We start from the raw sequence: 17,277 nt of genomic DNA on the forward strand, positions 1-17,277 counted from the left end.
TGCTAGTTCATCCATGTGTCATAGATTCAGCTCTCTAATAAATCAATTTCTGAGCCAGTCCAAAGAAAGATAAAGATTAAAAAAAAAAGATAAAGAAACAAGAGGAGGCAAAGGGGAACAGTCTAAACAACAAGATCACGGTTTATCCTCTGCGGTGGTATTGCATGAAGGCTGCTGAAATTTTCTGAGGTTTCTTATTTGTAGTCTCAGTAGTCATTCAAAAATCGGTCCATCTCACTGGTGGAGTTTAGATTTGAAATTTTGGGCCTTGATAGAGAGTTCACCTGCATCCAACTCCATGATGAGTTTTTGCAAAATTTCAAATGTAAAACGCAACTTTGTGGGGTACTGCAGGTTAAGAGTATAGATTAGACCAAACAACATTGAAGTTGCAAAAGCCACGCTGTCGAGGTCCTGAAGCACTGCCACACCCTCTAGCACAATTCCTATATTATGGGCTTCATTGTCTGCAGTGTGCTTTATCACGAAGATGCCCATGGTAGTCTTCTCAATAGCACTCTGTAAAAGATCTTCTTCCATGTCCTAAAGACAGAAAAAAAGATGAATATGTAATTATCACATGAACAAGAAATATGAAGGGTAGCATAATGGAATATTACTTAAAGAAAGGACTATCACACCCCCCCCCCCCATTATATTTTTTACTTAAGAACTACTAAAATTGGGTTAGTTTTTTAGAACCCTAAACATCTGTGTTGACATCTCACATTCCAAATTAGCACATGGATGTATGTTAAATTTGACACCATCTGTAAAATATACATCAGGGGTGGCCAATCCTGCTCCTGGAGATCTAATGGAGATTTCTAGTAATCCTAAAGACCTTGATTAGCTGAATTAGGTGTGTTTCATTAGAGTTTGAGCTAAACTGTGCAGAGCTGCGCCAGGAATTGAGTTCGACACCCCTGGCTTTAAGTCATAACACTGTAAGAATAGGAGATAAGAAAAATATAATTAGACTTGTTAGAAATTAGAAATGTAATTTGTTTCCCACATGGGATACTAGCCATGTGCTGGTTTTAAGTAATGTGGCATATCATGGTATTGAATATGCACAGTAGTATTATAGGGAATAGGTTTGCTGCAATAGACAGTGTTTTTAGTTATACCGGTGTTAAGCCATACTGGTTATGTCATATTGTTTACCGCGGCACCGCCCCCCACCACGGTTTTGATTTTTTTTAATAGTAACAAAAATAATTTAGCCTAGTTCAGTTAGAGGACAGACATGTTTAAAAACTAAACGCATTCGATCAACGTCAGTGCATCTGAGCACTCACAAATCTTTCTGCAGTGTCGTGAGCAGAGCGGCAAGAGCAATCTCTGATGCTCTTGATGCCGGCGGTGTGAACGCACAGTAAGTATTGTTATTTTATTAGGCATATAAATTTTATTTTTATTTGTTTTGTTAATAAAAGTTCTGAGTTTGACGTATTTGTTGCTTGTAAAAGTTAAAGTAAAATGACAAGAAGCCAAGAAATCAGAGGAAAAGAGGAAAAACTCAAATAATTGGTTGACGCCGAATTGCAGCAATTCAATTGCTGCTAATTTGAAAGTGAAAGTAAAATGTGCATGGTACTTTTACAAACCATTTGCAAGCAAAGTAAATGAGGGAAACTCCAATGAACTAACACTTCCCCCCACACCAACGGTAATATCGGTATTACCAGTGTTGTCCTTGAATAAGTAAATATGTGTGCTCTGTACGAACATTTAGAAGTTAAACAATTATAGCTACATGTAGTGGATAAACTAATTTTAATTTAGTTATGTTGCAATGTGCATATTTGATAAAACCATGGTTTTTAGATTTAGTAATGTATTGCTTGTTGAACATAGTACAGATTCCATTAGTTAAGCTATAACTACTCACCACATACTCCTGAATGAGATCTTTAGGGTCCTCATTAAGATAGATACACAGTCCTCTGATGGCAAGTTCACGAGCTGCATCAATGTCATCCTTAAAAAAATAAGTCAGAGCAGAGAAAGAAAGGTTAGGTTAAGACATTACTCAAATCACAATTAAACAAAGAGCACAAATGTAGGTCTCATTCACTAAAAGTTTCGTAAAAATGTATGTGTATGGCAAATATGTTGTAGTCTAGAAAAATACAGATAATAGCTTGATTTTATTGTGAAATGTAACGCAACTTACCTAATGCTATTAACATCAATTACAAAAAATAGAGTGTGAATACATGCACACAAACAAAAAAAAAAATTAGTGTGCTAACCTGACATCCAAACAATGCATTTTGAAAAATCAGTTCAATAAAGTCAGGTGCAAAAATAACTGTTCATGCTAGTGCTGGGCGGTTTGACCAAAAATGTATATACCGTTTTTTTTTGTTTTTTTTTCAAAATTACACCGGTTTTCCGGTTTCTGACGTTTTTTTTTCATGAATAATCAGGTGTACAAGGCATTTTCTGCTGGTTGATATTCCAAGACGTGCTTGCGGCTAAGGTGCTGGAGCAAATTGCTCGTATTGCCGCCTTTGCGACAATTTAAGCCCAACAGCACTTGCATAAAATGGATATTATATATGCATAATCTGCCTGCAGTGCACATTCCAGCATAAATCTTTCACATTGATCAAGAGTGAATGGTTTGTCCAGTTTTTTTTTTTCCCTCATCGCTATTGTTGTAATGTCTGGGAATCCAGAATGCACATCCATCAACAGAAACATATATTAACTGCTATTTATAGCAAACCATATTACAGATGCTTTGGATTTAAGTTAAACCGCTGTCCCAGCACGTGCCGAACCATGTGTGGTGAACCGAACGGTACGGGTTTCTTTCAGCGAACCGTGCAACCCCTAATATACACTGACAGCAATTCATTCTTTATGAATTATGAAATGTTGTATCAATTATGAAATGTTGATGTAAGAGATTATGTGAGCCTGGAGACTGTAAAATACCTTATGACTTTATATAATTTTTGGTTAAGTGTGTGACATGAAATGGATCTTTTACAGGCAATCAGCCATTATCACAAGAATAAATCCAGACAGTGTGATCAGGACCCGACGTGAATGAGGGTCTTGTATCACACTGAAGGGGTTTATTCAGTTATAACAGCCAGCTGTCTGTACATTACCCTGCTTATTACGTGGCTACTTACCTAATAATTACTTACCTAGTAATTAAACATGATATATTGATTCAAATTATTTTATTAGCTAATTACTTTTGGTTTCAAGTTAAGACATGACGTTTAAGAAACCATGCCTTAAAACAACTAAGAATTGCAATTGTAAAGTTAAACTTTCCATTCCATTTTATTAATTATTTGAAGGCCAAGTCCCACTTATGTTCAGTTTTTGTAATGTTGAAAGGTTTAAATAAAGGAGTTGTTTGTACTGTTGTACTGACTGTATAATGTATAACAAACTATTTCAACACCTGAAGCACCGCTACAATGAGCTCTATGAACAATACATGACAAATAAAAAGTCCCCGGACACGGGATTTACTTATTTATATTTTTTTGCCATATGTCTAGACATTTTGTTACACCTTTAATTAGTGATTATTTTGACTTATGTCTGTTCTAGAGACATGTTACAACTTTTTGATAAAGCTCTAATTGGTTTTCTTTTGGAAATATGTTTCAAATTCATACTGAATGCATTAATTACTGTAAAGCATAGTCTATCTGTGTGTCAAAATTGTGATTAAAATCGAAATCAATTATGTTGCTGTCTATGGGTGCGACTCAGAAAGCCTTCTGAAAAGACTTTGTGAAAGGGGCTTATGTGAATGTTTTTGATGTGATCACCAAATGCAAGTGCAACTTTGCTCACTTACTTCAACTACAGTTGACATCTTCTCTTTCAGCTTTCTGCCTTGTTGCCCTGGTCGCCTTTCAAAAACCTTCAGAAAGCCTTCATAGTGAAGGTCAAGCTGTGACAGAAATTTTGACTGTAGAGGAACTGTTGTGATTCGCTTGAACTCTGCATTCACCTGAAAGCAGAATGTTAACAAAAAGAAATTAGAGCAGCAATAAGATGACTCTCTGTAAAACATATTCAACCAATTTTGGAAATCCATCACAAACCTCAGTGACATCAAAGAGAGCTGGCCATCTCATCATGAAGTCGCTGATCATAGGGGCACAACGAAGCACTTCTTGTCTCCTAAGTGCAAATGTTCTCTGCATTTTAGTTTTAATAGTCTCTGTTGTTTTTTTTTTTCACATCTGAAAGAAGCTCAACTCTTGCAATCTCCAGAGTATGGTCGTTCTCTCCAGGGGAATAGGAGGGGCAGTGGTGCACTTCACCTCTCTTGGGCTTCTTTACATTGTAGGCAGGGCTTTTTTTCCCATCTGGCTTATGCTTTAAAGAATTTACAGTAACTTCAGGACATCCAAGTTTTCGGAGATGTGTGCGATAGTTAGATAATTTGTACTTAAGGCTCACTTTCCAACCCCCATACCCAGTGTCTGAGCCCCTTTCTGTTAAACATGGATGCTTCTTGATGAGTGCCTCTCCCACTTGTTCAAACTCTCTGTCTGTGACATAGACCTTGTATTGAACAATTTTTTGGACCAACCCCTCAAGTATATCTGACTTCAGCTTTATATCAGGAATAAGCAGTGTTCCATTTTCTCTAAAGACACTGTTTGCCTGTTCAAGCTTAAATTCTGCATCATATGAAAATGGTGGAATGCAGAATGTTTCAGGCCAAGAAGATCGTGTGGTAGAGGAGAGAGAAGAAATGGATGTAGAGACTTCGGAATGTCCTGGGGCAAAAGTTGAACTGTTCATTGTGCCAGCTGAAGTAGCATTCAGAGGTGAGAGGGAGTCAGTCATGTTTATTATTTTTATTGTGGCTTTGTCCTTAATTTCATTCATTGAAGTCAAATTCATAAACTGGTTATCAAAAAGAGTGTCCATAAACTGCAGACGAAAGGGGTCCTGTAGCTTACATTGACTCCTTACAGCATCTTCAAGTTCAGTCACAGATTCAGGCAAGCCAGATGGAAAAACTACTCTCTGGCAGCTGCTCTCCCCCAAAATGATTCGAAGAACAGCTGATGTCATTGTCCAGTGCCTCAGTCTGTAAGTTGAACAAAAAAAAAAAACAATAGTGAACACACCTGCAACACCTGTTTGCATGTTTGGATACAGCACTTTTTAAATGTGGAATAATTAAAGAATTTATACAATATCACTGTAAATCAAAGTAGCTTTTCCATTATAGGAAACAAAAAAAAAAACGTAAAAACCGATTTTGAAGCTATTTTTACTTTTTTATTCCTTACCTTTGCAGCAGACAAATCTCTTTAACGTTACCATCTGCAAATGTCCAATCAAATAGTCAGCCAAAGGGTATTCATCAGTTAATTCACTGACTTCTACAAGGCTTACTACCTTTGTTGGGGACTGACTTAGCTCGTAAGCTCTATAGTGCTCTCTATACCATCCACAGAGTTGTTTCACAATAAAGAACAACTTTTGATGCAAAACACAAATTTGCTCAATTTGACCAAATTCAGGTAATCCGCCTTCAGATCCATGAACAACGATCATTCCTGTCCTGTAGTTGATACCCTTGCTCCAAACATTTTTTGTGATATGAATTTCAGAGAGATTAGGATATCTCTGCCTCACAACTATAGCTATCTCTTCCTTCAAAATATCCACTGGGACTGCAGATCCACTTGATATTTCCAGCTCTGACTTCTCAAGACTTGGTGAAGTTAGCTGGTACCCAATCATTAGCTGATGTTTTGTGGCCAGGGAGAATGGGACATTTTTGAAGCAACTGGTATGTCTAATGGCCTGTTTAAAGAAGCTGTGCTTTGCTTCAAACCTGATTGTCCAATACCCCACAAGAGGACCAAACAACCTGATTATTTGAGGGTAGTGCTCCAAGTAGTGGTGTTTGGGCAGCAATCTCTGTTCAGGAAATAAGTCCTGATATCTTTGTCTGTGCTCTGATATTTTACTTTCTAAGTAAGCAATGGACTCGTCATTGTGAACTGGGGCAACAACAAGTTCTACAATCTCTTTCAAGTCTAAGAGAATGTGCCATGCAGGCTCATTTTCAGGAATCTGAGGACCAATTAAAAATGGAAGCAAGCGCAACAAGCTCCAATTCTCATGAGCATTGCCTCCTATTGTTTTCCTGGTTGATAAAGGTTGAGGCAAAACATGAGGTTTATTAGTCTTATCGCTATATTTGTATGGAAAATCCAAAATTGATTTGTTGATTTTATCCAAGGTAATGTATTTTTTTGATATTATCAATGTGAGACACTGTGCAAGCTCAACAGGTACAATACCCTCAAAAATATCATGGGCAATGTCTGGAGGGTAGCCAGTGAGGACATGAAAATGAGAAAGAGCTTCAGTTAGAGGACAAGCTTTTTTCACTCCAAAATAGTTAGTATCACTATCCTCAGCCAGCCTCACATGAGCACTGTGGAGCTCTTTTGTTCTGAGGCTGAGAGCACCTGTTCTTACCTCTATTGACTGAATGTCTTGTTTGCTTGCAGTACAAAATCGACAAATATAATGCCCTGAAAAACTTTCATTAAAGCCAGCTAAACCATGAGCTCCTAAATTGTCTGCAGAAACAGTAACAACAGTTCCCTTCAGTGTTTCTCCTAACAGTGGTATGAAAATTCCATGTTCTTCCAAGTATTGGAGGTCTTTTAGGAGTGGTTCAAGCACTCTGTTATAGCCATATGTTTTGACATCATCAGTTCTACATAGTAGGGCCAAATATATAGAGGACAATGATGAATTGGACCCAGGAGGTAGGTTACTTAGCACCCAATAGACTGCACAAAGCTTGTGTTTTTTGCGGGATGTCCCCAGGGGGTTGCAGAGCTCAAAATCATCAACATATAAACCCACAAAAAGTCTTAGCTCCTGACCTGACAAAAAGCCATTTTGTTTAAAATGAAGACCATCTCTAAAAGACCGATACACCCTGTCTTCCTCAGTTTCTTGTGTTTTCTGATTCTGAGATATCTTTTCTAAAATATCTTTCCGATTTAAAAGCACTTGAAGGGAATCAAGAATTGGAATGTACTGAAAAGTCTTTTTGTTTTTAGCATCCAGAATATATTCAACAGGATCAACTACATTAAAGTTAGTCTTATAATACTGCCTACGTTGATAAGCAGAACCAAGACAGCCACCTTTTTGTATAGCTTTGTGTATAGGGTTATCTGTGGACAGTGTAGTTGCTATTTCTTTCAGGACAGATTTGTCAACTTCAAGATTGTGCTTTTGAAAAGCATCTACTAAAACATCTGTAGTAAGAGGAATTGACAAAGTGCTATTTAGGATGTAAAGCTCTTGTAAAAATTCATCAATGGCTGCACTGGGTACATGGGACAGATGTTCAAGCTTTAACAATGCTGCTGCAAAATTGTGTTTAATTTCATTTGGAAGGTTATTTGAAGAATGGACATCAGATTCAATTTCATAATATGCCTCTACCTCAACATCATCTGCAAAATCTGACTCTTGTGAAGCTACTGTTGTAGTTGTTACTATCCCAGGTTTAAAATCATTTAGTAAAAAAGAATGATGCTTTCTGTTCTTATGAGATTTAAAAGTACCACAGATATTTGTTTTAAAGTTACAACCTGAAAACATACAAGTTATCAATTCATTTTTCTTAAGATGTGCATTAATATGAGCCCAGTAATCTTTCTCCAAGTTAAGTCCTCCACAATTACATATATGGCAACTAAATATTATATTTTGAAACTGTTTCTGCCTAGTTTCAGACACATGAAATCTATTTAAATGAATTCTAAGTGCATTCCAAGTTCTAAATGTGCAGGGGCAGTTTGAATAAACACATGGAAAACGACTACTATATCCGAAATGCCTGTGTTTTAACCTATAATGCTGCAGAAGTTTTAACCTACTTGGTACAACAACTGAACAGGCTTTGCAATTCCACATATACAGCAAATGTCACTGTAAAGAGAGAAACATCAGAAATTAGTCATAAATAACAACAACAATTAATCATTTTAAGTATCAATTTACTGTACTCTTCCAAATTAAAGACAATGCTATTTATAAGATTACCCCCTTTTAAGATGTACCTTTTTGGAAAAAGGCTTTTAAATTTTTTCCAAAATGTATGGTAAGTACTAGAAAATTAACCAACATTCACTTTAAAAAACACTTTATAGCATACCATAAAATAACCTTTATTGCAGCAGTCATTTATATTAATTATGATATCCATCTCAAAGTGACAATCATGTTAGTTAGCCTACCAAAATTTAATTAAGTTAACTTAGATGTGAAATCCTAATATTGTAATTTTAAAACCTGTCTGAGAGAGATTTTTGTGAGTTATGGGGCGACGGCGGGGCTATCGAGAATTCGTTTACTTGATAAAATAGGTAATTGCACTAAAAACACTGTATGTTTAACTTAATGATTATTCGTTGGTAAATCAAAGACATGCACTGACGGAGCATTGAACGCTTGATCCATTGCCGTGATATGGTAACGGCTATGAACCCCTCCCCCACACAAATCCTACAGTCAGTGGAGGGGAGCTCATTTTCAGAGATGTAGCAAGATTGTAGAAATACCGGTCCTAAAAACACATAGCAGTGAACTTGGAAGCAGTGGGTTTTTTTCTGGATACAAAGCACAATAACGTTTACATTTTTAACTGATTTCAATGCTTTAAGATCCACGTAAAGTGCAAAAACATTTGTTAATCTCCAACTCGATAGTTAGACTTGGATAATTATTTATTTTTTGTCATTAGGTAATATTAAACTTCGATCTTGTGAAGCATTAATTTATGCTTCAGTTAGGTTCCTTCTTTTTTTTTTGTTAATACGTACGCATTATTTCCTATAAACCCTCAGCACAAAGAGTGAAATATTTATGATCACCGATTTTGAAAATCTAAATCAAGTTAGCCAATGTATTGAAAGGCATTATTATTCACCTGATGAAAACTTGGTTTCCATTTTAAAATTATTTATTCGCATTGTAGAAGTTTGATAAACTAATGTTACCAGTAATATTTATGGTTTACTTAACATTACAGTTAACCTAAAGTTACCCACAAAAAAAAAAAAAATCTGCGACGACACTCGACGAAATATACCATCGACATGATTTAAAAGCGTGTGTGGTTATCTTAAAACATTATTATTGCATTTAATCTGACAATGACTGCATTTTTATAATATATCATATGATTTTCTACTGAAATTCTTACCTTTTAACGAGCTTAAACAAGTCAGTCAGTCCCCTCGTGTCCTTTCCAAACCAACGGTCCTGGTGTGGGCTGGATTTCAAAGCGCATGCGCACGCGCACGTTGCTCCCGCGCAAACGACGTATTTCACATAACAGAATTAGATTAATTATAGCCTACACAATGGAATTAAGTTGAGAAGAAAATACAAAGTAATTGTGTGACACGGGCCTATTTTAATTAAGTAAATCAAACAGCAGAAAAAAATCATTTTATGTGAACACCATTTGTTTGAAATCTGAAACAATTTGAACATTTTCTTGCAAAGTGATTATATCATGTTTTGATGATTGTGTTGAATTTCATTTAGAATTTAAACAATAAAATGATGTTTCCATCTTAAACATAAATGTATTAAGTAGACTGTAAGTGTATTGCTTTAGTAAATTCAGTAAAACTGCTTTTCCTTTTTTTCAGTGTGTGTGTGTGCGTGCAATAGGGGAGCGGCTCCCTCGGAATGCATGTAAATATTACGCCCCCCCCCCCCCCCCCCAGTTTCCAGGGCAACCATTAATCTCGTTCCAGGGTTTATGACGAACTTGCAACAGGCTGTCAACTAATTTATAACTTTTTTTTAAATACACATTCTCCGACATCGAATTCTGGCCTTAATCTGCAAACTGGCAACCCACAATATACACTGGTAACAGTTCGTTGAAGCCTCACTGGTTGTTGCTAAGTGATTGTATTTCTCAGCAGAGCATCCAGCTCCCCCCCCACATACACCCTCTTACCCCCCACCACCACAAGTTGTCTGACCATACGCGAAGCTCTTTAAAAAAACTAAGAGGGCTTAATTTTCTTCCTTTAAACATTTTTATCCAAAACTGATAATAGATAATGATTTACTTAATCTAACTTGAAACACGCCTGAACTGTAATCAAGGTAAATGTAAACGTGACAGCCTCTTCTCCCCCCCGCCCCCCTGCGCCCTCCGATTAGCCGCAGCGAGCTCTTACATTTTCATGAGAATGACATTAGGTGGAGCGGGGGTTAAACCCGAGGAGAAAACGGGGAGAAACGACGGCAACGCTAATTTTCCGCACAGCGGGGAGCGAAAAAAGAGAACAAAGTGGTCCAAGGGAGCCTCTCCGGATTCAGTGGCTTACTACGTACACCTGCGAGCTCAAAAGACACGGACAATGTGCCTCCGAAACGGCCAATTACGAGCGAGACAACAACCAGTTTTCAATCTGGATAGAGAGGGTTATGCTGAGGTGGACAGTGAAAGTAGATGCGTTCGCCCTTAAATCGCTCCTTTCTGGCTGTTTGCTCTATATTTAACCCTCGTCTCAAACTTTTTTACGACACAAACGTATTATTAGAAAGTTTATTATTATTAGTGCCCCCCCCCCACACAATACAGTAGTCTACATTAAGGACTCAGCATTTTTCCTCGTTAAAAATCTTAATAGGCCTAGTTTAGAAGAGGTTTTAATAAAACTATGAAACAAATTCATAATTATAAGATATTAATAATAAACACTGGGTACTATTTAAGGATTTTGGCCCCATAATGCATTTTACATTTGTTTATAATTTGTGAAAAATATAAAGCTATAAGATAAATGGCCTTATTTTACATGGAGCAGCACCTCTTTGAGATCACCATGTTAATATCACAAACATTGTGATTTTTTAACCTTTAGTTATTACCAGACATGGTCACATTAAACAGACCATGACTGACTGCAAATAGTAGGTACTTCGTCCATTAGTGTGATAAAACTATTGTGTTGATACTGAAGGTCCAAAATGAAAGCATATGAGTTGCATGCGACTTGGAAATTACAAACATTCAAAAAGATTCACTTCAAAATTACAACTTGAAACTAGACATTGTGTTTTCATTTTTTATTCTGCAAGAATGGCCCTTATAAGAGCCACAAAAACACCTGTACAAAAAGGTATTTACAACCAACATTAAAACCATTTTTTTAAAGAAAATTTAAACAGCAAGCTGCAAACTCACTTCAATGGCAATGTAAACTTTTCATTGTGCTTAAAATCATTTAATTAACCAAAACATTAGTAACTAGCTAACCAAGCTTTGTGGCAAAGGACTGACAAACTTAAATTTTTGACTGCCACAAAATGCCACTTGCACAGTTTGAGTTCAAAACAAACCTCAAGACTGACATAACTTTGCATTTTGTTGACAGAGGACCAAGGTCACTGTGGGGGGTATATTATAAAAAAAAAAAAAAAAAAAAAAAAAAAAAAAATAGCCACCAAAAGAAATATTCAGTCAAGTGCACTGAACTCACTGGTCAACCATACTGTAATGGCAGAGGCAGACTTAATGCTGTGGTAGAATAAGAATGACCAGGTGATTAGTCGATAACCTCCTAGTCTAACGAAGTGCATTGACTGACAGCAAAGATCAGTGCAACGAAGTTTGACCCATAAGAGGGAAAAGCTGGAATGCTAAGCCAGACAAACTAAACATTTAGCAAGCTATAAATATGGCAAAAATTCACCATTTACAGGAGTGCAAACAAAAAAGGACTATAAACAAAAAAGTTAGTTCACAAATGCATGTGCACACTGGTATGGTACATATGAATTTACAGCTATTATTAAAAGTAGGAAAAAGCAGATTGTGACAATTACTTTTTTCTCCCCTCAATTACAAATTGAGGAACAGTTCCAAAGATTTCTAATTATATGAAGTAAAAGTTAAAGCTGATCTATATGGTCATGTCCTGCTATTTATTTCAAGAAAGCCCTGAGATATTCCAAAACACTTTACTATATCATTGCCCAAATTTAAAGAGACACTTAAAAGGTAAACTTAACCCATTACTCAGTTATTCCATGTGCTGAGCCAGTTGAGCATACATCTGGGGAAAACCGGGTTCAAAAAACTACATTTTTACTCTCCTCAAGGTCACATATACCATCACTGGCCATTGCGATCATCATTAGCTGACCTGTTTTTTAAAGTTCCCAAAATGCGGTTTCGCCCCATTTTGTGCCCCACTTAAGACTTTGAATAATGATTGCCCAGTGCTGCATGAACAACACATGTTCTAAACATTGCACAGAGCACAAAAGAATACTTGTAGAAAAAGAAAAAAATCTATTGGTGGAATAAAGAGGATGGCTGTGCAAGAATATCTGGAATACAGAAAACGGTTGACTTGACCTTAATGTGATGAGAAGTAGTTATGCCTGGTCATTGTGTGACAGCAAAGACAGAAAACAAGAGACTGAAACAGCTAAATTAGCTATACAGGTTCAACAGACAACTTCAGATCATTCACAGCCAGGAGGTAGTAAACAATCAGAAGTGTTCAGTAATCCATACAGTCTATTTGTAGCACTACGGTCCCAATAAGGGTCCAACTAATAGGAGTTCAGGGAGCATTCCCTTCAGATATGAGTGAGGGGAATGGTTCCACCAAGATAGTGCTGTTGGACACCAGGGTAGGTTCTCTGGTTTGAGCTATCACTGGCATCACCACCTGGAATGTACATGCTAATCATGTCCCTCAGGTCCCCTTGGAAAGCCCCACGGTGGTGGCCAGTGGGCGAATGGGATAGTGGTTCCGGTTTAACCATAGACATCACTGGACTGGGCTGCTGAGGGCTGCCGCTATATGACATTTGGCTGTGGACAAAAACAAAAAGACAATTAGCCATAATAGTGAAAAAAAACAACAACATTTTGATATATAGATCTCAGACAGACAAGAGCAGCATTAAGAATCTGTATCTTTCCACACATAAAACGCCCATTTGCTCCCAGTAATGCTGACAAGCAATTAACAGGTCTACACAGGTGAAGCCAGCTTAGTTGTGGTGATTCTGAGAGAAAGTGTATAGGCAAATCATGAATTAATGTAAGGATATGATGAAAGTAAATGTATAGGCAAATTGTGAATAAATGTGCGTTGATAACGATATTATAGACTAAATAGGTGTGCGGTTTAGAGGATATTAAGTGACAAGTTGAGCACATTCAGCACAAAAATCGTTAGTCTGAGAAATGCAATCTTCAAAAAACTTAAACTAAATAGAAGTACTTTTACATACTAGAATTTATTTTAAATATACTCCAATGGGAAGAATTAAAGAGAACGATGTGAAATTGTTCACAAACGTTCGATTCGTCAACTTCTCTTCATAAAATGTATGCAGAACGAAAATCGAAACGTTTAACACAAATTTCTGTGCGCGTTCACCCCAAACCACTAGATTTCCAGTTCCACAGATTGTCAAGCCAACCTAAACCTAAAAAAAAAAATGATAATCACAAAAGAAACCTGTAAGAGCTGGCTCCGTTCATGTAGGTCTGTGCCGGCGGGTACTGGAGAGCTGACAGCTCGTACCGGTGCAGTTGTTGCGGGTATCCGAGCGCTTCACCCTGCATTCCCATATAAGCGCCGGTGTGACCCCAGCCATAGCCTTCCATTCTCGGGCTCCCGCCTTGTCCCTGTGCCACGGCTGATGCCAGCAGGCTGCCGGCTCCGAGAGGATATTTACCGACGGGGTTATCCTTCCTGAGGAGAGCTTTGGTCTTACGCCGAGGTTTGTATTTGTAGTCGGGGTAGTCCTTCATGTGTACGGCCCGCAACCGTTTGGCCTCATCGATGAACGGCCGCTTCTCCGTGTCCGTTAAAAGTTTCCATTCCGCCCCGAGGCGTTTGCTTATCTCCGAGTTGTGCATTTTGGGGTTCTCCTGTGCCATCTTTCTCCGCTGACCCCGGGACCACACCATAAACGCATTCATGGGGCGCTTCACTTTGTCCATGGGGTCCCCGCCGGGTGGACATGAGGTTTTTGATCCGTGGTGCGCGTTTCCAACCCCGCTGACCGGAGGAGCCATCCCTGGACTGTTGTGGTGGGGATGAGGTTGACCCGTGGTCTTCATTTCATACTCCATCATGCTGTACATCGTGCCACTACACACTTTGAGTTTCAAGCGCTCAATGTGTAAGGCAGCCAATTAAAAGTGTCCAACCGAACCTAATCAGGTCAAACAAATCCGGCGCAGGTGAAGTCTCTTTACAGCCGGGATTGTGTGGCCGAATGAAACGCCAAAAAGCAGCACTGAGGAAAGAACTCCACGATGTGTCAAAACATGAAGAACAAATTCTCAAACAAACTAAAGTAAAAAGGGGGCGAAAAGCTCCTCAATCATAGCTGTTTGCCTAACTTCTGCTGAACTCTATCCACAAGCCACTTGTTGAGCCGCAATACTTTGCAGTCCACGTTGAACCGATTGTATAATTGTATTCCACGTCTGACCAATCAGCGCTCAATGCAACCATTTGCTCATTTGCATATCAATTGTAGGGGTGTGGTGTTTTTATGTAGCAGATCACTTGTTGCAAAAAGGAAGAGCGGAATCGAGGCAAGTTTGTTGTTCTAAGAGCACTAATTATCTGTTACTATTAATAATTACATACTGTAGTAGGCTAGATATGTTCATATAATGTTTTCGACACACTCCTTTTTTAAATGAACGAACTTTTAAAAGATGCACACGTAAATGTGTTATTCCGGACCTGCTTTCTTTGAATCACTTTCTATGACTTCATTAGTTTCACTTACACTTTTACACTTTCTGTGTCTTCTATTGTTAGTTCTTAACCCTGACACCCTGGGGTCATGGGAAAAGGACTGGTCTGAGAAATTTTTCTGTGAAAACTAGCAGTGCATAACAAAAGTTATTATTTTGATGTTATTTCAAACTATTATTCATAAAACACTATTATAAAATAAATGAGTGTTTTGTTGTTATATTAATCAGTTGTTATTGTAACAATTGTAACTGTATCCTTATACAGTATTGTGCCATTACTCCATTTTGTTGACAATTTTTGGCATGTGACTTTCTATAGGTGTGGGATTTTCTGTGTTCGTAGTTGCTTGAGAAAAGGTGTGGGAGCGAAGCTTTAAGATGGCTCTTTTTTTTTTTTTGTAGACACAGGTGTGAGTGCTTGTGAGTTTGCAGGTCCTTTGTGAACCATGTGAGTGGCCTCTGTTCGTGACTGACAGTTACGCCTTTATGCCAATCAAACCACAAACTGTTGGGCTTCATTCTTATAACCATATCCAAAAAAATAAATAAAACATATTTTGGATGAACAGACAACCTCTTATGGAGAATGCCTGACTCGTTCAGCCATTCTCTTTCTTTCTCCCATTTGGTTTGTGACAGCACCAAGACAGCTCTTTCTCTGTCCAAAATGTTAAGGTTGGCCCCTACAAACAAACACGGGTCGTTTAAAGCCCTCATGTTTGCATACACATGTGCTTCACATGCCTCTCTGACTATTGTATGGCTTTTTTTAAACCAATGTTTTCATGGGTTTGAATATGTATGTCCAAAACAAGTTACAACACAGTTGTTTTTCCAAAGCGCACACAAAAGATAACCACCCATTCAGCTGGGCTCTAAGCTGCTCAAACACTTCTACCTGAATCAACCTGTAAGGGAGAACCAACGTGAGTTGAGTTCTCTTACTGAACTAAATAAATATTGTGTCTAGACTGTTTTTGCTTATTTGTTCTTCCTTTGTGTGTGTGTTTGCGTTTTTCCCCCATTTAATTATAGTCATTGAAATATAAATTATAAATTCATCAGAAAATTTCAAGAAAGTTTATTCGAAAGTTTCATTAGAATAAAAAAAGGCATTGAGCATCCTAGTTGAATATTTTAGCTTCCTTGATTTGACAAGAACTTGACATAGAAACTTTGTTATGCATTTTTAAAAGGACAGTGAAATTCTAGAACTTAGCCAGTTGTTGTTGTTATTATTGCTATTATTATTTTGTAAATAGTAAAGTACATTTAATCATCATCGCTGGCTCCATCAAAATGTGTAAATAAATGTAAAATCTTTATAAATGCAAATAAATAAAAGAAAAAAAATATATATTTTGCCTGATTGGAGGGAAAGAAAGAGAAACAAACATACGAAAAAAAAACTTTAAAAAGGCTTTAAATGTTTTAGTTTGATGCTTTTTTTTAACAATATTTGGACTCAAGCATTCAAAGAATCCTTTTATAAGTTAGAATATATTATAGTGTATTGATACCTTTTTTTGGAGTTTTTGTTTTAATCTGTCAACAATGAAACTTCAAATGCTGGGACAAATATATGACAATTTGATATGAATTCGGAAACCCAATAGAGTAAAAGAAAAAAAAAATTAAGTGGCCTAAAAATGAAGAGACTGAATACCCAATAAATTACAATGGCCTTAAGAAAGGAGGACGGATGAGGAAAAGCTTGAGGAGAAAGGAGAATGGCAAAGATAAAGAAGAAAAGAGAGACTGAGAGGGGAAGAGGGCAACTTGGAGAGAGTGCAGTTTGTCCCTGAGTCCTTCCTGACAGACTGAGTGAATGGGGCCTCTATTCTCTCCCTTCTTATGTAAATGGAGGCTTCAGTCTCCTAGCCATCCGTCACTGCATAGAAAGACCCTGGCAGGCCCTTTACGAGCCTCCTGCTCGCATAATCCCTGAACCCACAATCATGCACCCAGCAGGGGGAGAGGGGGGAAGTGGCGGGGGGGTTACCATGCAGACAGTGATAGTGTTCAGCAGGCCACCTACACTGAGCACACATAATCCAAACATTTCTCATAAGGTGTATAGCCCTCGGTGAGATGGAGGGGAGAGGCTGTTATGCCTCCGACAGAGGGCTGTGATAGGAGGAAGAATGTCAGAAAAGAAGACTGTGGGTATAAAAGGGCAGGAAAGAGAGGGGATTGGTACAATGAATTGAATGAAGGGGACGTGGGACAGGGGTACATGATGCGGGAATTAACATAGTGTTTGCGTGATGGACAGGAGAATGAGAGCCCATGCATTATGTCAGGGAATGTTGGTGAAGAGATCTCGCTGAAGTGATCAAAAGTTGCAGCCGTGGAATTGTAGTGACACAGGCCTTCTGAGAGTTCGGATAACTATCGGCTCACATATGTGTGAATAAAACATTTCCTAATATATCCTCGTGTGCTGGAATGCCAAGGCC

The 17,277-nt window shown here is 37.9% G+C and overlaps 2 protein-coding genes across 4 annotated transcripts; both read right to left on the bottom strand.

Annotated features, from left to right (window-relative positions):
• Window positions 1-114: 114 nt before the first annotated feature.
• On the bottom strand, window positions 115-9,627 carry LOC132104223 (uncharacterized). 3 transcript variants are annotated; one of them, XM_059509542.1, is made up of 6 exons: window positions 9,251-9,627; window positions 7,923-7,974; window positions 4,089-5,089; window positions 3,839-3,994; window positions 1,895-1,984; window positions 115-543 (listed from the first exon to the last, which is right to left on the bottom strand). In XM_059509542.1, the coding sequence occupies exons 3-6, from the start codon at window positions 4,188-4,190 to the stop codon at window positions 235-237; spliced, it is 657 nt and encodes a 218-aa protein (XP_059365525.1). In that variant the 5' UTR covers window positions 4,191-5,089; window positions 7,923-7,974; window positions 9,251-9,627; the 3' UTR covers window positions 115-234. The 3 variants fall into 3 exon arrangements, 1 of the variants encoding a protein (XP_059365525.1); XR_009423518.1 differs by lacking the exons at window positions 3,839-3,994; window positions 4,089-5,089 and having other exon boundaries at window positions 5,295-7,974; window positions 9,251-9,540; XR_009423520.1 differs by lacking the exons at window positions 7,923-7,974; window positions 9,251-9,627 and having other exon boundaries at window positions 4,089-5,244.
• A 1,500-nt stretch (window positions 9,628-11,127) lies between these two features.
• Window positions 11,128-14,503, bottom strand: LOC132104234 (transcription factor Sox-19b-like). The gene is made up of 2 exons (XM_059509555.1): window positions 13,557-14,503; window positions 11,128-12,901 (listed from the first exon to the last, which is right to left on the bottom strand). The coding sequence occupies exons 1-2, from the start codon at window positions 14,186-14,188 to the stop codon at window positions 12,664-12,666; spliced, it is 870 nt and encodes a 289-aa protein (XP_059365538.1). The 5' UTR covers window positions 14,189-14,503; the 3' UTR covers window positions 11,128-12,663.
• Between the last annotated feature and the right edge of the window lie 2,774 nt (window positions 14,504-17,277).

Source organism: Carassius carassius, chromosome 2, assembly GCF_963082965.1.
Source record: "Carassius carassius chromosome 2, fCarCar2.1, whole genome shotgun sequence".
NCBI lineage: Eukaryota > Metazoa > Chordata > Actinopteri > Cypriniformes > Cyprinidae > Carassius > Carassius carassius.

Bases quoted from the DNA above. Each gene is read 5' to 3' on its own strand.
- LOC132104223 (XM_059509542.1), bottom strand. From the start codon at position 4,190: ATGCAGAGAACATTTGCACTTAGGAGACAAGAAGTGCTTCGTTGTGCC. The intron at 1,985-3,838 runs GTAAGTGAGCAA...TATTTTTTTAAG, and splicing joins AGATGTCAACTGTAGTTGAA to GATGACATTGATGCAGCTCG. The intron at 544-1,894 runs GTGAGTAGTTAT...TTCTGTCTTTAG, and splicing joins ATCTCATTCAGGAGTATGTG to GACATGGAAGAAGATCTTTT.
- LOC132104234 (XM_059509555.1), bottom strand. From the start codon at position 14,188: ATGTACAGCATGATGGAGTATGAAATGAAGACCACGGGTCAACCTCAT. The intron at 12,902-13,556 runs GTTTCTTTTGTG...TTTTGTCCACAG, and splicing joins AACGGAGCCAGCTCTTACAG to CCAAATGTCATATAGCGGCA.